We start from the raw sequence: 21,054 nt of genomic DNA, 5'->3' as shown, positions 1-21,054 counted from the left end.
CCAAAAGAAATTAGTGATAATAGTTCAGGGTTAATTGCAGATTAGACTGATGAATTTGAAACGGTTATATGATAGCTTAATGATCTAATAAATTCCCATCCAGGATTGGACGATTAGAACATAAGATAGATCTTTATACTTATGTGGAGATAAAACTCTAATCTTTTGCAAATGGTAAAAATATTGGCATTTCTCGCTATTTGGTACCGTGTAATGAAACTTCTCGTGCGAAAATAAAGTTGAGAAAAAAGATATAAGATCGTAAGTATTGAAATTTAATTTTCAAGCTTGTTGAATATCATTTCTTTAAAACAATGTCATGAAACAATTGAACTAATCTCCAGATTCACCGCATATATTTATGTTAAAAAAGTAAATAAAATTTTAACACAGGCAAATAAGGTATATATTCAATTACTAGAAAATATGGAAGAAATACTTACATGACTTGTATGTCAATTAGAAAATGAAATTAAGAACAAGAATTACAAAACATATATAGCAACCTAGTACTCGGCTTATAAACAAAAATTCAATCCAGAAAGTCTTTCAAAAAAAAAAAATTGATCACACCTAAATGCTGATCAAGCAGATCCCTGGTCGGAAACTCTATTTACCTTTTTGATTGCAAGAAAAATCAGTCATTTTCAATAAAGCAAAGAAAAGCTATTCTAGTCTAATATTGCAAGGAGGGACATTAAGGCTTTCTTGGAGTCATTCGCCAACAGCATCTACGATTATTGCGGTTCATACTGGGATCATCTTTATGACAGCAGCAATTGGCATGCCTAAGAATCCTATGAACACGCTTAGGAACCACTGTGAGCTAGTGAGAGGCGTTGTACTTGCAAATGTACCCAAAAATTCGATGATGATGACTTGGAAGACAGCAGTGCAACAAAGAACAGCCACGAAAACAGAATTACCTAATATGCCCTTGAAAACGTTGATTTCCTCCATGTTACGGGAGCTGATCTCATTGAAAACCTGTGGGAAAAGACCAATCATTCTTTGTAAAGAAACGGAAATATCATGGATTTTAACAAAGTTTAAATTTTACTTCATGCCTTAGTGATATATCATGTGCTGAGGCTAAACAATGCACACATTGACAGTCAAAAAAGTTAATCATCTAGATAACTAAATAAAATGGAACTTAGATAGCTGGCTATGCTTATCCCAGAAGCTTAAGAATTTAAAATTAGAAGCATGATACATCAAGCATGTATTCCTTTCAACAAAAACAATGCTGAATTCCTAGCCAAAAAAATTTTTCTTTTTGGCCGAGTAGCAAAGTTCAGTATAGATTTTTTTGTCTCCTGATTGCCTCTAGCATGACAAAATAGGTCTTTCAGTGTATGACAACATATATTAAAAGAGTATCAAGGAGTTCTTGATAAAAGGGTACCTGACAGAAGACAAATGAATTGAAAATAAGCGTGTTCAATATCAGGTCAGAATCAGGGCTGTCGAGATTAAACATTGCTTTTCCTCTTGCCTGAAGATACCATATTACCATCAACTGATACAAAGATTGCCCCAAGATATTCCTCCACATGATATTACTGATAAAATTTCCTTTCTTTCCAACTGGTGAACGCTTCATTAGTTCATCAGTTGGAGGCTCAGTTGCAAGTGCAAGTGCCCCCAAAGTATCCATAATCATATTGACCCACAATAGCTGAACAGCTGTGAGAGGGGCGCTCCCTGCAGTATAATTTGGTGCAAAAAAACATAAGCAAATATAACAAAATTATTTTCATTCGCAAGGAAAGCTAAAAAAATAAAAAGTTTAAAATAGAAGTTGACAAACGTATCCCTAACTTACCGGTCAAACATGCTGATGAGAAGTTAACAATCAGTGCAACAATGTTGACTGTCAGTTGAAACTGTACAAATTTTTGGATATTTATGTATACTGAGCGGCCCCATTTGGCCACTGTCACAATTGTTGAGAAATTGTCATCTAGAATTATGACATCAGCACTCTCCTTGGCCACCTGAAATTGAGAATGAGATTAGTTAAATCTTGATATTGTTAATATCCAGCATAACTTCATATAAATATTTTACTAGCATCTAACAAAAGACATTAACTATTAGAACACTCTAACATCAAGTGCATGAAAGATTGTTTCATTCTTTCAAATTAAGTAGCAAACGCCACATTAAAACTCAAGCTAAAATATATTTTTATATTAATAATACTATTCATTCTGGCTTCCCTCCTGTAGTTGAAGCAACTTTCCTCAAGCCTGGCTACCCAAAAGAACTCGTCTCTTCTCCTCATTTAACCCTATGCTATGTCTAGCACTCCACTGAAAACATGCATAGCCATCTGACTCATTCTTATGGCATTGAATATGTACTTCAGTAGATCATAATAATTTTTATTATGATTATAATATAAATTTCTTAGGATTGAAATTTTCTTTCATTTGATTGGGTACAACATGCATGCACAGTGTGAAAATATTAATGCATTGCTGACCTCAGTTCCAGCAATGCCCATTGCTAGTCCAATATCTGCTTCGTGCAAGGCTGGGGCATCATTTGTTCCATCACCAGTCACAGCAACAACTTCATCAAATGTAGTTCGCAAGTGCTTTACCAGTGTATGCTTGTCCATAGGAGAAGATCGAGCCATCACCTGCAAGAGGAAGGAAAATTTAGATATGAATTAGATGAATTCTCCTTGTTACAAGTACATAACAGGTAACAGTTTTCATGCCGAGAAAAAAATGTGGAGAGTACCTGAATCTTAGGAATTAAAGAAAGCAATTCCTCCTCGCTCTTCTCTCTGAAATCTGGACCTTCAATGGCTATACCATCATCGGTAAGAATTCCACATTCCCTGGCTATAGCCTTTGCAGTGTTTATGTTGTCTCCTGTAACCATTCGTACAGTAATCCCAGCAGAACGACAAATAGCAACAGATTGTTTGACACCAGGGCGAACAGGATCTTTAATACCCACAATTCCTATACACGTATACCCAGAAACTGGAATAGCATTATCAGGGGAGAAACCATTTTCCAATTCCACATAGGCAAGACAAAGGGTTCGAAGAGCCTCATTAGCAAACTGATTAATTGTGGCATTAAGATGGTTAATGGATTCTTCATCCAGGGGAACAACCTCCCCATTTGAATTGATCACCTTATCGCATCCAGCCAAAACTATCTCTGAAGCACCTTTAGTGTGTGCTCGTAGCCCTCCTTCAGGAAGCTCTAGCACCACTCCCATTCGTTTCTTTGTAGAGTTGAATGGTTCAACCTTAACAAGTTTTGATGCCTGTCGTTCTGCTTGGAAATCTCCACCCAGAGACAAGCCAAACTCTAATATAGCAGTCTCTGTGGGTGTTCCCAATATCTCACGTTTTCCATCTTTGTTAGTAACAATTTCACCCCCAGTGTTAGTAAAAATTGATTGTAGTAGAAGCTTCACAGCAGACTCTGGAATTTCAGAGCAGAAAGAAGCTTTATTATGGTTACCTACTTCCTTGACACTCGTGCAAATGCATGATTTCACAACCGTCATGTGATTAGTGGTTAGTGTCCCAGTTTTATCGCTACAAATACTTGTTGCTGACCCCATAGTCTCACAAGCTGCAAGGTGTCGAACTAGTGCTTTGTCATTCATCATCTTCTTCATGGCAAAAGCAAGGCTCAGAGTCACAGCCAATGGTAGACCCTCTGGAACTGCGACAACAACAATTGTAACTGCAACAGCAAAGAACTCCAGCATTTTCAATGCCTCATCGCCAGACCAACTCCAAACTGTCCCTTCTTGCAATTTACTGGTAAACAGTCCTTGCACCAACACAGCAAAAGTCACTACAGCAAAAAACAAGCCTACCTTCCCAATAATGGTTGCCACTCCATTCAATTTCACCTGCAGTGGGGTCTCATCATCTCCCCCTTCACTGAGGGTTGCCATCAATTTACCCCATTGTGTTCTCATCCCAACAGTAGTAACCATCATCTTGCATGATCCATCTTGAAGCTTAGTACCCGAAAGCATAAAAGGGTTTTCAGTATTCACCACTACCGGCTCGCTCTCCCCTGTTAAACTTGATTCATCAATTAGCACAGAAAATCCCGAGACAAAAAGCCCATCAGCAGGGACTTGGTCGCCAATATTAAGGTGTACAATATCACCTGGAAGTAAATCATATATAGACATTTTCTGCCTACATTCATTTCTTGTTACCTGAATGGTGATTTTCTTTTTCTCCTTGTCCAAATCCTTGAACTGTAAAGATTGGCGATAATCACTTGTTGCCGTGACAAACACAACCAACAAGATACTTGCAACAATCCCAAGTCCATCATGTGCTCCCTTTGGCCACCCTTCCATCGCTATCCCAACAATCAACGACACAAAAGCACACACCCCGAGGATCATAAGAGTCATGTCCTGAAGAGCTTCCCAAACAAATACCCAGAATCCCTTGGCTTCAGCCTCAGCAAACTTATTGATTCCATAAATCTCTTGTCTTTTATTCAACAAAGCAGCATCAGAAGTTAGTCCACTGGTGGTTGATGTGGAGAGTTTTTCAGCAATACCACCCACTCCACCATGAAACTTCAGTTTCTTTACATCATGGCCTTCCACAATGGATCCTAATTCATCAGCACAAAGTTGAAAACCAGCAGCCTTGACTTCTTCAGGAACAACATAATCACTAGGTTGTACACCTGCAAAAGAAGATTCAGGTAAGGTGAAAGGCAATTTTCGAAATAAAATGTAACAAATTTTACTTGAATTTGCGGCAAAAATCTCACCTGAGATAAATTGAAAAGCAGCTTTGGAAACCAATACAGCAATTCTCAACTTTTCCTGCAATGTTCCAAATCAGAATAAAAAATAAATAAAGAAGCTCTAAAATGCCAATTTGAATTATCATAATCCTATTATATTTAATCAAGGGAGCATAGCAAAGGAGAGGAAAAATAAAAAGGAAATTTGAAACCGCGAAACCAATTAATAAAACTAAAAATTGGAAATAAGTTCAATCAACTTGGAGAAGATAGAATGGCAATCAATAGATATATCACTCTATTTTTCCTATCTTTCTTTTTGAAAAGCTTCGAAATCCTTAAAACTCAAGCAAATTTCTGCCGATTTTGTAAACATCAAAATATAATCTGATAAATATAGACAAATATAGTAACAAAATGCTACCCCTTTACTACATTAAAAAAAATGAAAAACAGAACTTGAAAATGAAATTTCAACAGTTTCTAAATCAGAAACTGGATTCAAAATTGAACGGACCTGATTGGTACGGCGCATAGCAGCAGCCTCGTAACGTTTGGAGAGGTTGGCAGTGAATCGAAACCGCCGTTTCGGATTCTTAACGAAACCACAAACATTTCTCCATTTTTCCAAAGCTTCCTCCGGCGAGTGCTTCGACTTCAGGTCAAAGTTCTCACTCAAATAACTCTCCATCCCTTTTTTTCCAAAACTTTTCAAATCTCTTTCGTTCCTAAAACGGTTTCCTCACCTTCATTCAAATATATAAGAGCAAAATATATCCTGAAAACTACGAAGAAAAAACCTCTTAAACCGAATAAAAATAAAAAGAGTCGCATTCGAAACTTAAACCAACAACGGCGGAGGTTTCAGAGATAATTTCCTGGAAATAAAAAAATCAAAACGGAACAGAAAGAGAGAGAGAGTTTTTTTTTTTTTTTTTTTTTTAAATGGGAAAGAAAGTTTCTCTATTTAAGATTTAGAAACGGAGGATCCGAAGTTTGATGCATTAAAGTAGAGTTGTTTGAGCTGGTCTTCGTCTCCAAGGCTTCTCCTACTATTTTGGAAACACATGGAACGGGTTACTTGGGCTTTAAGTCAAAGGGTTTAATCGGCTTACGCGTTTGAGACTCGAGCTTCCTGAATTTGAAATTGAAGACGGCTTTTCACCTTTTTTGCTTTTGTTTAAAGCCATGACTGAGAACTCAGAAAGAAAAACATAAAAGCCATAAGTGATGGGTTCGACCACTGAGGCGGATTTTTTTGTCTCATTTTTCTAATATAGGAAAGCAGCGGGTGGGGACTTTATCGTACGCGGATTATACGCTCTTGGCACGCGGTGAGAATATTCTTTTTAAATAAATGTCGTTATCTAAGAAATAGTAATATGCTGCTATTAAGTTTACATTTAAATTTTATCGTATTTTTAATATTATATGATTGAAAAAATCACATAATTAATTAAATTTAAATATTAATATTAATAAAATTATTTATATTTTAATCATAATTATAATAATAATAATTATTATTATTTTTTTTAATATTATTAAAATCAATTTTATTATTTATTTAAATGAAACATAAATATTATGTATATTTGTTTGGATACTTATCATTTAAATATATGACTATCTAACTTTTAATTTTTATTTAATTTTTTAATTATAATGATCAATCGTTACATCCTTTAATTTTAAAAGTCTCATTTTAACTACAACTTTGATTGTTCACGCATAACATCTTCTGACTTGTAATACTTTTTTTTTTCTCGGTCCATAATCAATATATTTAAGCTCTCCAAGCCAATCCTAGTGTTAGGGTTATGAGCATCTTTCGACGAAACTTGCTAACTGCCCATTGGAACTCATTTTTTCAACAAACAACTTCTTCTGCAAATTGAAGAAAAAAAAAAAATCAATACCCTCTTTCAGATGTCCCTGCAATACTTGCAATTGAACAATATGTAATCCCTACTCTTGTCTTACTTACATAATATACAGACAGTAACAGTGCCCCATTCAACCAGCCTGTCCTTGAGAATATTCATGATAATGACTTGCGTTTAACTGTCTAGGGTAGCATGAAGCCCTAATGTTCCCCTCTCACTTGTCCCCAGTGTTAGTTTTTTTTTTTTTTTAAATGTATTGGAGACGTAGTTTTTATTTTTTAATATTGGAGAAAAAATTAAGGTTGTCTGAACTCCAACCCAAGTCTTGTAATATATCGTTAGTCTTTTTTAATTATTCCGTTAAGAGATTATTGACATCCAACTGTTAGTTGCAATAAAATTTAGGCATGCATTAGATTAGAAATATTTTCTTCGATGTATCATTTGATTTAGCTACAAAATTTATTTTATATATATACATATATATGATTTGTAATATTTCTGAGAAAATAAAAAGTGGACACTGTCGATTCAATATGGAACTCACAGTCTGATGTTTCTTCGTTTTTTCAACGCAATTTTAAAGATCTTTTCTTCATTTTATTTCATTCTTTCTTCTTCGGTGAATGGCGTCTTATAAAATTCATTTATTATTGGTCTTGATTTTTGCCATGGTCATTGTCGGGTCCACTTAAATTAAGCGTGTGTTGTGATGCTTAAATCTGCCAATTTATGTATTTATTTTATATAAAATATAAAAATTTATATATTTATATTATATTTTATATACAAATTATATATTATAATTATATTAATATAAAATATATTTTATTAATTTTATTAATTTTATATATAAATATTTTTAAAGTTTTTAATTATATTAATATAATATTTATATCATATTAACATAACATATTTTAAAATTTCAAATTGTTAACGGACTGTGCTTTTTATGGCGAAATCAAATAATGTGCCAAGAAAATTTTGAAGTCTTTGACCATATAGGGTGGGAGCAGGTAGGCTTGGCCTGCTTGAATTCAAGTTTGGACCGTTGGCGGTTAAAAGCACACTCGACTTGACGTACCTTCGAACTTTATAAACGACTACTTCTAGAAAAACCCATTGGGGCTTGATTTTTAAAACATCCCATCCGATTTGGAAAAAAAAATTTTTTTCAATCAATCACGTTTTTATGATAATATAATTGATCGAGTTCGAATCGATATAAAATTAAATTTAAATTTAAATTTAATTTAAAATTTAAAACTCAAATTCAATTAAATTTTGTTTTTTAATTCGATCTCAACTCAAAATAAAAATTAAGCTATTCGAATTTATTCAATTAAGTTCAATTAACATATAAAAATAAATTTAATTTTTATATTCAATAAAAATTTGATTATTTATGTTCGAACTCGAATTTGAGTTTAAAATATTTTATTAATTAAAATAATAAAATATATTTAAATATAAAAATTTGATTATGCTCGTAAACTATTTAAGTCAAGTATAAGAATACTCAAACTCGACTCGATCGATAAATCGAATTATTCGAATTCGAACTCGATTCGATAATAATCGAGTCGAATTTAAATTTTATTCGAATCGAATCTGAATAATTTGTGAGTATTAATTTATTATTTATACATTTAATTTTGATAATAATAATAATAATATAATAAAATAAAGACACGACAGAAGAAAAGTTGGTTGGGGGCTTCGGGTTTAACAGCTAAGGTGGAACTTGAAGCTGCCCATAACCAAATCTTGCTTTCAAACTTCAATTATTAGTAAATAAAACAAGAGTTGAAGTGGTTGATCTGTATAATTTATTGTTGAGGTACATTAGTTATGTCAAAGATATCGGGGAATAAACCAATGAACTAATATCTTGGATTTTGATAAAATCTATCCAACTTATCGACTTTGCAAGTCATGTTTAGTAACCACAACTTTTAACCAAAAAATATATATAAATTTGATGTGCGAGTCTATAATTTATTAATAAAAGTAAATTTCATGTAAATCTTTTAGTTTTAGCCAAATTCAACATAAATCTTGTAGTATTAAAAATAGAAAATCCACCTTAAAATTCTTAATTTTATTCATGAATTTTGTGCAATTATAAAATTATCCAAATATTAACCTAATTAAACATGAGCTTTTTGACAAGTTTTATCATTCGTTATTTTTCTTTTCAATTTTTTTTCCTTCAATTGTCTTTTTCAATTTAGATTTTTCTTTAAATTTCTTTCAATCGAATATCCTCTCAATCATTTTCATCTAAAGTTCTTCGAATTTAAGCTAATTTTACTTTTGTTAAAATTAATTTTTCTTCTTTAAATCACTATTTAAGGTTATTTTGTTCAATCCATTTTGTTTCTATTTCATCTAGTAAGTTTCTCATTTTATTTGGCATCTAATATCATGATTTGACTTTTGTTATAGTTTAAAGAAGCCTTAAGGAATCTATTACTTCTTTCATATGTTGTAATTGTTCTCATTTTAATAAAGTTGTTTGTTTGCTTTAAAGTTTGAAATAAAAAAAATATAATTTTGTTCATATTAAAGTTTGAAATAATTTAATGTAGACACCGATTTTATCTAAATTTTCAGAGTTGGGTTTCAATTTTACTGAGTAGCCTTAAGTTTATCGGATTTATCAGGTTCTTGGTCCAAGGCCTAATTTCATTTTTTCGGGCCTGCACCCATTGTTTTTAGTTTCATTTTACTTTTATTTTTATTTTATCATTTATATAATAATTATTAAATATTAAAATAAAATAATAAATAATAAATTAATTAAACCAAAAACAAAAAGATAAAAAAAATAAAAAAAGACAGGGGGTCGATGGTAGTGGGTGCTGTGCATGGCACCATTGGCCACCAATTTCACTGGCAAACCTTGAGACATTGATTATTCCAACCGCACCTACGTTACCATCAACCCATACCTTGAGCCACCAACTGCCCTAACAACCTACCGCTTGTTGCTATATCTTTGGTAGTAGGGATTACGGTCCAAAAACATGGGCTTGATTACCTAGGCCAGCCCTATAAATCAGGTTTTCATATGACCAGAAAGAAGGGGAAACTTTGCTTAAAAAACCAACAAACAAAAAAAAAACTTTGCAAAAAAGGAGACTATATTGAAAAATAAAACCATAAAAATTGATTTGCTAAAAAGCAATTTAAAAAAAAAAGAAAAAAAATCTCTGCAAAATAAAGAAACCAAGAAGAGCTACCAATAAAAAAAAAAAAGCTTCTATCAAACCAAAAACAAAGAACCCATTTTGCTTACACAAAAAACCAAAAAAAAAAAAAGAAACACAAAACTAAAATAAAAAAACATAGTCCCCTAGAACGGGACCCAACGCCATCAAACATAAAAAATAAAAAAAAAAAACTAAAAAAAAGTAAATTTTTTTTTTTTTTTTTGTGGAACTAAAAAGTTTAAAGGTCAATCTAAGCTTGTTGGTTGATTTTTAGGAAAAACGGGTTGAAAACGTAAAACATGTGTCGATAGAAGTTTTTGGTGAAATTTTGGGCATTTTCAATCACTAGGGACGATGCCCAGCAACCACTTGCAATGAGAAGCACGACGGTCGGCACGATTGATGGTGGTCGATTTTTGGAAAATGGGTGGCCAACCTTTGATTTTTTATAGAGAAAAAAAATTTTTTTAGGTGAATAGGAAGAAATGAGTTTTTTTAAAAAAAGTGTCATTTATAGTAAAAACCAAAAGGACAAAACGACATCGTTTTGAGCTTAAGATCCACATGTCAGCTCGTGACTTGACCTTGGATCCAAATAACCTGACCCACGACTTAGCATTCCTCAACTGCCCTTGACTGGTCTAGCTGAATCAACTTAGACCACCCTAGACTAACATTAATCGAACAGATGATCGGTCCAGTTTAAGTAATTTTTAAAAAAAATTTTGAATTATTTTTTATATTATTTTTATCATTTTGAGTTGTATTATCATTTTTCATGCATCTTTAAACTTTAAATTTGTTAGAAAAGATATTTGTTGTTTTTATAATAATAATTAATAAAAATGAAAACAAAAAGATAAATAACAATAAATAATGAAAAATATAGTCTAAATTTTTTATAATTCTATTAAAAAATTAAAATGAACTTTATAAAATAATATAATAATACTAACAACAATAAAAATAAAAATGATTTCTAATTTTGATAATTTTTAAATTTAAAAAATAAGAAAATAATAAAAAAATAATAATAAAATATAAGAAAAGAAATTTTTACCCAATAATGAGATTTTAAAGTATTCTAAGTAACGAAGTCTATGAAATCTTTATGCAAGAAGATTTTTTTTAAATACTACTAACACATTTAAGTATTTATAAAAAATTTTTAATACAATAAAATTTTTTCTTTCTTTATGAAATGAAATAAAGATTAACTAAAAATCATTAAATAAAATAAAATAAACTAAATTATAAAAAAAAATGAAGGAAAAGAAAATTTTTGCACGATGATGGAACTTTAAGGTATTTTGAATAGTGATGCTTTAAAATTCTCTATGTGAGAAGATTTTTTTTAAATACTACTAGTGCAATGGAGTATTTATAAAAAAAAATAAATATAATAAAATTCATTTTTTTTTCAAAACAAAAAAAAAATAAATACAATTTTTTAAAGAAAAATAAAATGTGTGCATCAATATTATCATTCGCATTGCATGCATGATTTTATTTTTTACAAAAAGTAAATATAAACCCCTAAAGATAAGAGTCTAAGGTATTCCGATAAGTAATGCCTAAAAAATCTCTAAGTGAGAAAATTTTTTCATTGTTACCAACGTACTAGAATATTTTAAGAATTACTCTAATAAAAAAGTTTTAATTTATTTTTCTCGAATAAAAAATAAAATAATAATTAATAATAAAAAAACTAAAATTACAATAATTAAAAGAAATCAAGGAAATTATTTTTAAACACTGAAACTAAGATCATTTTTGTCAAAATTAAAGGATAATATATAATTAATTGATATCGTTGTAAACGAGTGTTGTGAGGGTGCTAATCTTTCCCTACGTATAATCGACTCTCAAAGTCAAACTGTTTCATAGGCCTTAAAATTATATTTTTAAATAAATTTAAGTAATTTTAAGATTTTATTAAAATGATATATTTTAATAGGTAACCAATTACACCTAACAAAAAAATTTGGTGGCAATTCTTGTTTTTTTCCTTTTTGTTTTCTAATTGATTGGACGGCTTCAATACCGTTACAATAGTTTGGTAACTCCACTGGAAAAGTCATTTTTTTCGAGAGTTAGGCCAAAAATTAATTACATGTTATTCTCAATTTTGATTTAAAACAGTTTTAATCGGTATTTGATTATAATTTTCTTGATTTTATTTTATAAAAAACCAATAAAAAATAAAAACAAATTGAAAACAAAAAGAATTTCATACGCATTTTTTACTATACTTTTTGTTCATTTTTAATTTTATTTTTTTGTATACATTTTCCTCAATAAATTAGGAGACATTTATGCACACGATGACATGTTGCATTTTATGCATAAGTTCTATATCCAAGCTCCATCTCTTACAAGAGATGGTAAAGCACCTATGCTCTCATGATATAATAACTTTCACAATGGTAAGTGAGATACTTTCACTTAAATTGAACTATTTTCATTTGTAACTTATAATGAATGAAAATTGAAGTATATTACTATTCCAGCATAAGCGATAATGAGGAACAATTTGGGAAACTTTTAGACATGGTTAAATATGAACTAAGCTTATAATAAATTATAAGGGCCAACCTTAGGTAAAACCATGCTGACCATTTCGTAGAATTACTTGGATTAGGGCATGAGAGGAACATTCTAATATAATATACATTTAGGTGTAAGAATAGTGTAAGTATGACTAAAATAATGTAAAAAATAAGAAATAAGGAGAAATAAAAGAAAAATATTCATTTAATAAATTGACATATAGTTATATTTAACTAGTGCTTATTCAAAATTTGCATCTTTAAAAAATATTTAAAAAAAAAGACTTTTTAAAGTTTTTTTCAACAAACAAAAATATAAAAATAAATTTTAAAAAGATTTTTTATTATTTCTTTGTTTATTAACTGAATAAAAAACAAAAGCATAAAAAAAGAGAGAAAATTTTCTTTAAGTATTGGTAATCTTATGTGCTCGTTTTTCTATAAGAAGTTTTTTTGTGAATTATTAGGGTTATTATTATTTTTCTTTTTAAAAAAAGCAAAACCAAAAAATGTGAAAAAAAAAAGAAAAAGGTTTTTTTAATTTCTTTATTTGACTAATAAAAACCAAAAAGCATGAAGACAAATAAAGATTTTACTCCTTTTATTTTAACTAAAATTTTCTTTTGAATTTAGAATCAAGTTATTCTGTATTTATTTTGTGTTCCATATCTTTTTTTTTTTTAAGAGAAGTTTTAAAACTAATCAAATTATTTGGTGCGCCTTACAAAAAATGAAAAGAAAAGAAGAAAAAAAACATTAATTTACTTTTTCGCATTGCATTTAAAAGTCTTTCTTTATTAATTTTTTAAAGTTTTTCTTGTTTTCTTGAGTTTGTTACATGCATAATTTTTTATATAAAGCATAAAAAACATTCATCTTAGATAGTCTATCAATGAAATTTTTAAGGAATTTCAAAAGTCACGAATAGAACCTTCTGTTAGTGAGTAGTAGGTAGAAGAAAAATAAAATGAAAAGATAAAAAAAGATAAAAAAAGATAAAAATATCCATCTAATAGATTTTATTTGAGGCATATTATTTGATTAGTTTAATGTTTGTTTAAGATTTGCATTTGTAAGAATTTGCAAAAAAATAATAATAATAATAAGGAGAGAGTTGTGATTTTGAATTTTATCATTTGCAGTGCATTTAATCATTTTATGGTTTTGAATTTTATCCCTTGCAGTTCATTTAATCATTTTATGGTTATTTTTATTGTGTTTTGCATTTAAAAATAAAAAGTAAAAGATGCATTTCATCTCATACCCAAATGTTCGTGTCATTTTCATTGGATTTGCATTGTACATGCTTTGTACCTCATGCATAAAATATGTTAGTGTTTTTCAGATAAGTATGTTTCATCGATCACATACATGCCTCTCATTACTCATGTAGTATGTCATTGTATTTCATGCATACATATTTCATGCATACATATTTCATGAATGATATGATTCTATAAAATGCACATTGTACAGATTGCATTTTACGTTAATACATCTCACCACCATTGTAATATGATGTTGTAACCCGTTACATACACATTTACATAAGTGGTATAGTTTTTGTTACTTAAATATTGTATGTATGCAAATGTTCATCATCCAAGCATCATGCATCTTAATAATGTTTTAGCACCACTCATGCATAAGGTTCAGTGGTGCTAATTTCTTGCTACATCTTTTTAGCTTGTTTAGTTTTGTTTACAATATGAAAGATTAAAGGACTGAAATAGAATTGATTGAATAGGCTCAAGAATATACGAGGGGAAAAGTTGTGGAAATACAACAAGATATTGAAAGACAATTAATAGACTTAAAACATATATTGTCAGGGCTCTCAAAAGAAAAGAAAATTATTGAAACATTTAGGGCAAATTAAGAAGTTGCTGTTAAAAAACCATTGTACCCTTATGGATCCACACATCCCTATGCTCAGAATCTCCATACTACAAAAACACCATTAGCAGACTACCAACCTTACAATTATATTGGTACTAGACCATCATTGGCTTAGATAAATTCAATCTTGGGGCTACGCGTTATCATCTCGTTGTAATACCTAATTGAGATTATCTTAAAAAGCAGGAAAAGCTGAAAGGGGTGCTAGAACAAAGCAAAACAACATGTAGCTTTAATATATTCATTTGTCTACATAAGAAAAAAAACCAAGAATAAAGTTAAAATCATCACACATTTTCAACCTAATAGATTCTTATATCTTTATAACAGCTACTCAATTTTGTAATTTTAGCATCTTCATCTATTGGGTTGTTGGTAAACAAATATATTGAGTATTCAAACGTAAAATGGTCTCAATTTTAAGATCTTAACAAATTAGTTAATAGAAAACTAATGATAGGACTTATTTGTCTTATTTTTTTGAAATGTTTGGAGCCAGTTATTTATTTCTTATACTAATGGACTTATTTATATTGAAGTTAGCTAAAAATTTTAAGGATTTAGATAAAATTTACTTTATTAATAAATATTAAATTTTAATTTTAATAATCAAAATTCAAAATGATACGATCTTAAACATCAGTTCTTGCACGTGAAGACAACAACTTTTAGATTGCTAAATCACTTTGTTTAATGCCAGTTGCAGGCATAAACATTACGTTATTATTATTATCCCCATAAATCCTGGCTCTGAATAGAAAAAAACAAATAATTCACTCAACCAGGCCCAGCTAGGCTTGGGTCTCTGAATGATTTAGCCATCAAGGTCCAATTTCAAAGTAGCCAATGCCGATGATCCATATATCCTGGTAGTTGGTAGTTTGCAACGCCATGAATCCACGGACCACCATCCAACTCCATACGGAATTGTCTTTGACTTCTTTTGTGTTTATAATTTAATTTTAATCGAATTAAATAATTAAATAATTAAATAGAATTAATTAAATTAATTAATTGATTATTAAATTATTTTAGATAAATTATCAGTAATAATTTTTTAAAAAATTTATTTTCGATTAATTAGTATTTTAAATTAAATTAATTAAAATTTTAATCAAAATATTATAAAAAATATATATAACTAAAAATATATAAAATTATCTATTTCATTTTAAGTTATTAAAGTTTTTAACATAATATTTTAATATTTGAATATTTTTATTGAATAATTTTATTTAATTTATTTCACATATAAAAAAACACAAATTTAAAATATAATATAATATATTTTATAATTAAATTAATTCAATTAATCAAAAAATTAATTGAATTAATCCAATTAATTTCAATTGTTTAATTTTTAAAATAAAAAAATTGATTTAATTAATAAAAATAAAATAAAATAATTTAATTAATTTAATTCAAAATTAACTGAACCGATCGAATAAACATACCTACTTTCCTTTTGCTTAATATTAATTCTACTAACAATAAAATGAAAGCTTACTTAATTATAGTTCATAAATATCATTACTTTTCACCATATCAAGCCTTTTTCATTAAAAAATAAAGCTAGTACAATACCCATAATTCTGATCATAATTTCAATCAAATCAAACGGTCAAGAACACGCCACTTCCAGAACGGCCACACCTGATCGTCACTCTTAAAAATAATTTTTTAGGCATTTTCGTGGTCGTCTCCACCACTTCAAAAAAAAAAAACCCTCCGTCCTACGATTCTGTTTCACCATTTTTTTTTCTCTCCCAATTTCTCAGATCTTTTCCCGGTGATTTTACTGCCATGAGTAAGGGACCAGGACTCTTCGTCGATATCGGCAAGAAAGCCAAAGGTAAATCAAATCCTTCATCTATTTCCCTCTCCACCGTTCGATCTTTCGACCAACTCTCGAAATTTCTTCTTTACGTTTCAATAATGGAAATTCATCTGTTTATTTTTTAATTATCTCTTTTTTTTTAATGCTTAGATCTCTTGACAAGAGATTATACCTCGGATCAGAAGTTTACAGTTTCCACTTACACCGGTGCTGGAGTGGTATGCCAAAATTGTTTCTTTTACACCTTGAATTTTAATTAACGTTTGTATGGTAGTTAGGGCTTGATAGGTTATTCTATAATGAAATGCTGATTTGCTCGCTTAGATCTTTTATCAACTGATTTTGGAGTCCCTGCAATAAGATGTTTCGATTAATGCAAGTGTAAAGAGTTTGTGGCTTTAGTAGATATGTATGTCACTTCTTGTTTAAATTTCTTCAAATAGCCAAAAATCTGGAGGCATTTGAGAAATCAAGATTCTTGTCCTTTCTTTATTATTATTTTTTAATTGAAGAGAATTCTTTGTCTTAGGGGTGATTTCCCTGAATTTCTTATGAATCAGATTTATGATTTATCTTTGAACATGAAGATTGTGATAGTAATTGTTACTTTGAATTTATGTATATTTTTGTACTTATTCTCAAAGTGTTGTTGGATGAAGCTGTCTTAACTCCAGACGGGACTGGTTTCATCTAAATAAATGTTTTGTGTTACCACTTGTTTTGATTCAAAAGGAGTTGATATAAGAGGCAATTTCATCTCATGTTATGCGCTTCTCCTTCTCAAGTGTTTTTTTTTTTTTTCCTAAATTACTACTTTTCATTGTTGAAAGGCGGGTGGTTTGGATGTCAATTTAATCTCATGCTATAGTTTCTCCTTCTCAAGTTTTTTTTTTTTAATTATTACTTTTTATTGTTGAAAGGCGGATGGTTTGAAATTTGATGTGGTCTACCAAGATTAATGAACCTTCATGTAGTGTATGTTAAGCTAGATCCTTATAAATTAAAGTTTTGACAGGTCTTCATTGTGCTAATTATTCATTTTTTGTCCCCTTCTATTCAGGCCCTTACATCAACTGCACTAAAGAAAGGAGGACTTTCGACTGGGGATATTGCTGCACTATACAAGTACAAGAACACTCAATTTGATGTCAAAGTTGATACTGATTCTAACGTGGGTTCTTACTTCCTTTCTTAGGAAACTGTTGAATAATAAGTAGCTTTATCTAGCTGAGCATCGTATACTTTTACATTGTTTGGGCAGATCTCAACGACACTTACATTCACTGAGATTCTTCCGTCCACTAAGACCATTGCATCATTCAAAGTGCCTGATTATAACTCTGGCAAGGTAGGAAGTTGCCACTCCTAAGCAGGAATGCTTGTCGTGAGGATTTTTTATGTTTAAAAGTTTCTATCTGCTCTATATTTTGCAGTTGGAGGTTCAGTATTTCCATGACCATGCAACCTTTACAACAACAATTGGTTTGAACCAGACACCAGGTGTTGATGTCACAGCAACCATTGGCACGTCCGCTATCGCTTTTGGTGCAGAGGCAGGTTATGATACCACCTCAGGCAATTTTACTAAGTACACTGCTGGTATTAGTGTGACAAAACCAGATTCATGTGCTTCAATAATTCTGTAAGCTTTTGTACTCTACCATATATTACAAAGCTTGATTTTAAAATTGAATAGAAGCAACAACTTTCCAATCTTTTGTCCCTAATTTCTTTCTTTTTACTTTTAGGGGAGACAAGGGAGACAGCATAAAAGTATCATATGTGCATTATCTGGATCAGCTGAAGAAGAGTGCTGCTGTGGGTGAGATCAGCAGAAGGTTTTCCACAAACGAGAACACATTTACTGTTGGAGGGGCCTATGCTGTTGACCATCTCACGCTGATTAAAGCTAAGCTCAACAATCATGGGAGGCTTGGAGCACTGCTGCAGCATGAAGTCATACCAAAGTCATTGCTCACAATCTCTGGTGAGCTTGACACCAAGGCCTTGGACAAAAGCCCCCGGTTTGGATTGGCTCTTGCTCTGAAACCTTAATCGGTTCTTAGCTATTCAATGATGCTTTTGGGGTTTGATACCTTTAAAATTCTTTTGTGGTTATTGAAAAGGGGTGTCAATAAGTAGCTCCACAGGTGATTGGTATTCATTTCTAGGTTCTCAGTGACTGTGGATTGATGATTGATACTTTAGGCTTTCCATGATTCAATATGTAAGTTTTGCGCCATTTTGAAAATGGTAAATTTAAACCTTGTTTTATTGAGGCGTTCCTTTTAATTGGTTAAAAGCTAAGTGTCTTCATTTGCTATTTTGAGTAATCAACGAAAGTTTATTTATTCCAATTGCCTTACTTTAAATTTGATTTGATGGTTTATGAATTCGTATCTTATAAAATATTAAAATTTATATATTCATATCATGTTTTATACAAAAATATAAAAATATAAAATGTTTTTTTTTTAATTTATATATAATTATTGCAATAATTTTAAATTATATTAATTTTATGTCTTATTTTCGTATTATGTTTTGTATCGTATTATATTTTGTTATTATTAAATCTAATTTTAAGTTCAACCAAGGCTCCAACTCTTTCAAAACTTTAAGCTTATGGCAAATGCTCCAACTCTGTCAAGCTTATGGCAAATGCCCAGATCCTAAGAAACGATGGCTTTCAAGTTTCAAGTCTGGCAATCAGGCATCGGTCCCGACATGTAATCGTATTCACAATTGTCATTTAAATAGAAAAATAATTGCTTCATTCCTACGTATCTTTTTTCGTCCCTCCCGTTGCAAGCTCAGATTAGCTTCTTGCTTCCAAGCGAGCATAGTTAACTTAGTTATATTTCTATGGTTTAAACGTATATTGCAATGTCATCAAACCATTCATATTTTTTAGACAAACCAAAAAACAAAAAAAAAGCTTAAAGAGACATTAGCTTCGGTTGTATAAATCCATAATTCATATTTCCTATAGCAGAAGAAAACATAAAAACTTGATCCCAACAAGAAAATAGCTTTGGTTGAATTTCCAGATCATATCCTTTACCAATAACCTGCAAATTGGATGGCAAAGGTTTCTCATAAACCAGAGAGTGAATTGTTTTTTGATTCTAGATTATGATAAATTCAAAAGATGCTTTGCTTTAGCTATTCCATGCATTTATCCAAGATTCATGACTATGAAACTAGACCAATATTGAAGATTCCTCAATAACATCCACCAATTAAAAGGAAAATTAAACCATCAGAGCCTAACCCATCAAAGAAATACTAGAGCTCATAAAAAATACAGCAAAAACCAAAAACATACACACATACAATGGAACTCATCATAACAAAAATTGCTACATATAGCAATAGCAAAGTCAACAAAATCCCAGGTTCCTCATTGTATTACGGATTGATAACATTAAAAAAGAAACCATAAAAATAAAGTTCGACAGTTGCAAATTCCCTAAATAGTAACATAACAAAACATATCATAACAATAAAAGAAACAAAAGACAACCTTAATCGACACTCTGCATGATATCCTCAGCAGAGAACTTAGTACCCTTATCCTTATCAGCAGCAGCACGACCCTTAGCCTTACGATCCAGCAACGACTTCCTATCCTTGTCGAGCCTCAGCTTGGTGATGACAACCTTGGATGGGTTGATTCCAACGTTCACGGTCGAACCGTTCACTTTCTCGCGAGTGATGCGCTCGATATGGATCACCCATTTGCGACGGTAAACTTGTACCACCTTCCCTTCGCGGCCTTTGTAGGTACCACGAACAACTTGGACCTCGTCGTCCTTGCGGACAGGCATGGACCGGACATTGTACTTGGACCTCAGATCAGATGATAGCGGTGCGCTCATTAACACGCGGCGGAGAGACGAAGGTGCCGAGAAATGGGCCTTCCGGTTCTTGCGGCGAGAGGAAGAGACTCGTGGGTTGTACTTCATTTTTGCCTGGTGTGCGGGTAGGGATTGGTTCCTCTTCTACTCCGCGACGGCCAATGGAGAAAGAGGGGAAGCAGGGTTTTGAGAAACTATATGGTGGAAGCGTAGGCATGAACTAGGGTTACTTTTTGGATTTGTTGGCTTTATGGGCTAAAGAGTACTAACTGTCCTAGATGGGCCTAATGCTTCAATCAATAGTGCTCATGGGCAATTAAAAAGCTTCATTGGGTAAACTGAAATTCAGTGGCACTGCTCATGTTGGATGGACTTTATAACCAACACATGGGAAACTTTCTATCTCAAGCCCATTTTTACTGTTGAGCCTTTAACTAGTTTTTCCACCCAAAAAAAAAAAAAAATTCTTATGGTCATTTATACGCCAAATGTTTCTTCAAAAAAAAAAAGAAAAAAAAAGTTTTGTACTAAATAAAAAGGGTATGCTAAATCCAGATGAAATTGGCAACAGTGTTTTAACTTATTGCAATTTGAACTCATAAGGATTAGTTCAGTTGATAAGAAAATAAATATTTTTTTGTCAAACTAGTTTGATGTTTATAAATACGAGAGATTGAGTCTTCAAGATTATTCTTCGTAGAGGGTGTTAGTTTCACATAAAATATGAAGATATTCCAGATTGCATTATAAAAAAAAGTTACTTCAATTTAAGCTTAAACCTCATAGTTTCTAAACAATGCACAAAATACTCTTGTTATAGGCAAATACTATGAATTATAAAAAAAAAAAAAACACTACTCTAGTTAGCGCTTTGATGGAAAACAATACCCCAAAAGGCCCAATTACTAAATGCAATTGTAAGAGAGGATTTTGGCTTTTTTATACTCAACGGAGATGCTAGACCCCTATCCACACCCTTCCCCATTATCCTTGATTTATCTTTCTTGGTAATAAAATTTTAAGGTGCTTTTTGAAATCTATGATT

The 21,054-nt window shown here is 30.9% G+C and overlaps 2 protein-coding genes and 1 pseudogene across 4 annotated transcripts; 1 reads left to right on the top strand and 2 right to left on the bottom strand.

Moving 5' to 3' along the window:
- Positions 1 to 382: 382 nt before the first annotated feature.
- Positions 383 to 6,008, bottom strand: LOC111293047 (calcium-transporting ATPase 2, plasma membrane-type). Of its 2 annotated transcripts, XM_022885753.2 has the most exons (7): positions 5,281 to 6,008; positions 4,788 to 4,842; positions 2,755 to 4,700; positions 2,492 to 2,650; positions 1,829 to 2,000; positions 1,409 to 1,707; positions 383 to 987 (listed from the first exon to the last, which is right to left on the bottom strand). In XM_022885753.2, the coding sequence occupies exons 1-7, from the start codon at positions 5,452 to 5,454 to the stop codon at positions 748 to 750; spliced, it is 3,045 nt and encodes a 1,014-aa protein (XP_022741488.1). In that variant the 5' UTR covers positions 5,455 to 6,008; the 3' UTR covers positions 383 to 747. The 2 variants fall into 2 exon arrangements, with proteins under 2 accessions (XP_022741488.1, XP_022741487.1); XM_022885752.2 differs by having other exon boundaries at positions 2,755 to 4,842; positions 5,281 to 5,739.
- Positions 6,009 to 16,010: 10,002 nt separating this feature from the next.
- LOC111292975 (mitochondrial outer membrane protein porin 2-like) lies at positions 16,011 to 18,500 on the top strand. Its single transcript, XM_022885652.2, has 6 exons — positions 16,011 to 16,164; positions 16,300 to 16,367; positions 17,210 to 17,320; positions 17,411 to 17,497; positions 17,583 to 17,791; positions 17,898 to 18,500. Exons 1-6 carry the CDS (start codon positions 16,116 to 16,118, stop codon positions 18,202 to 18,204), a joined length of 831 nt encoding a protein of 276 aa, XP_022741387.1. The 5' UTR covers positions 16,011 to 16,115; the 3' UTR covers positions 18,205 to 18,500.
- A 1,032-nt stretch (positions 18,501 to 19,532) lies between these two features.
- Positions 19,533 to 20,226, bottom strand: LOC111292026 (large ribosomal subunit protein uL24z pseudogene; annotated as a pseudogene). Its single transcript, XR_016345610.1, has one exon. The product of XR_016345610.1 is annotated as a large ribosomal subunit protein uL24z pseudogene (transcript).
- Between the last annotated feature and the right edge of the window lie 828 nt (positions 20,227 to 21,054).

Source organism: Durio zibethinus, chromosome 10 (genome assembly GCF_047325235.1).
Source record: "Durio zibethinus cultivar Kanyao isolate XHJ-2024 chromosome 10, ASM4732523v1, whole genome shotgun sequence".
In the NCBI taxonomy this organism is placed as follows: Eukaryota; Viridiplantae; Streptophyta; class Magnoliopsida; order Malvales; family Malvaceae; genus Durio; species Durio zibethinus.
Note: the sequence above shows the minus strand (reverse complement) of the source record. Positions and strands in the feature narration are given on the sequence as shown.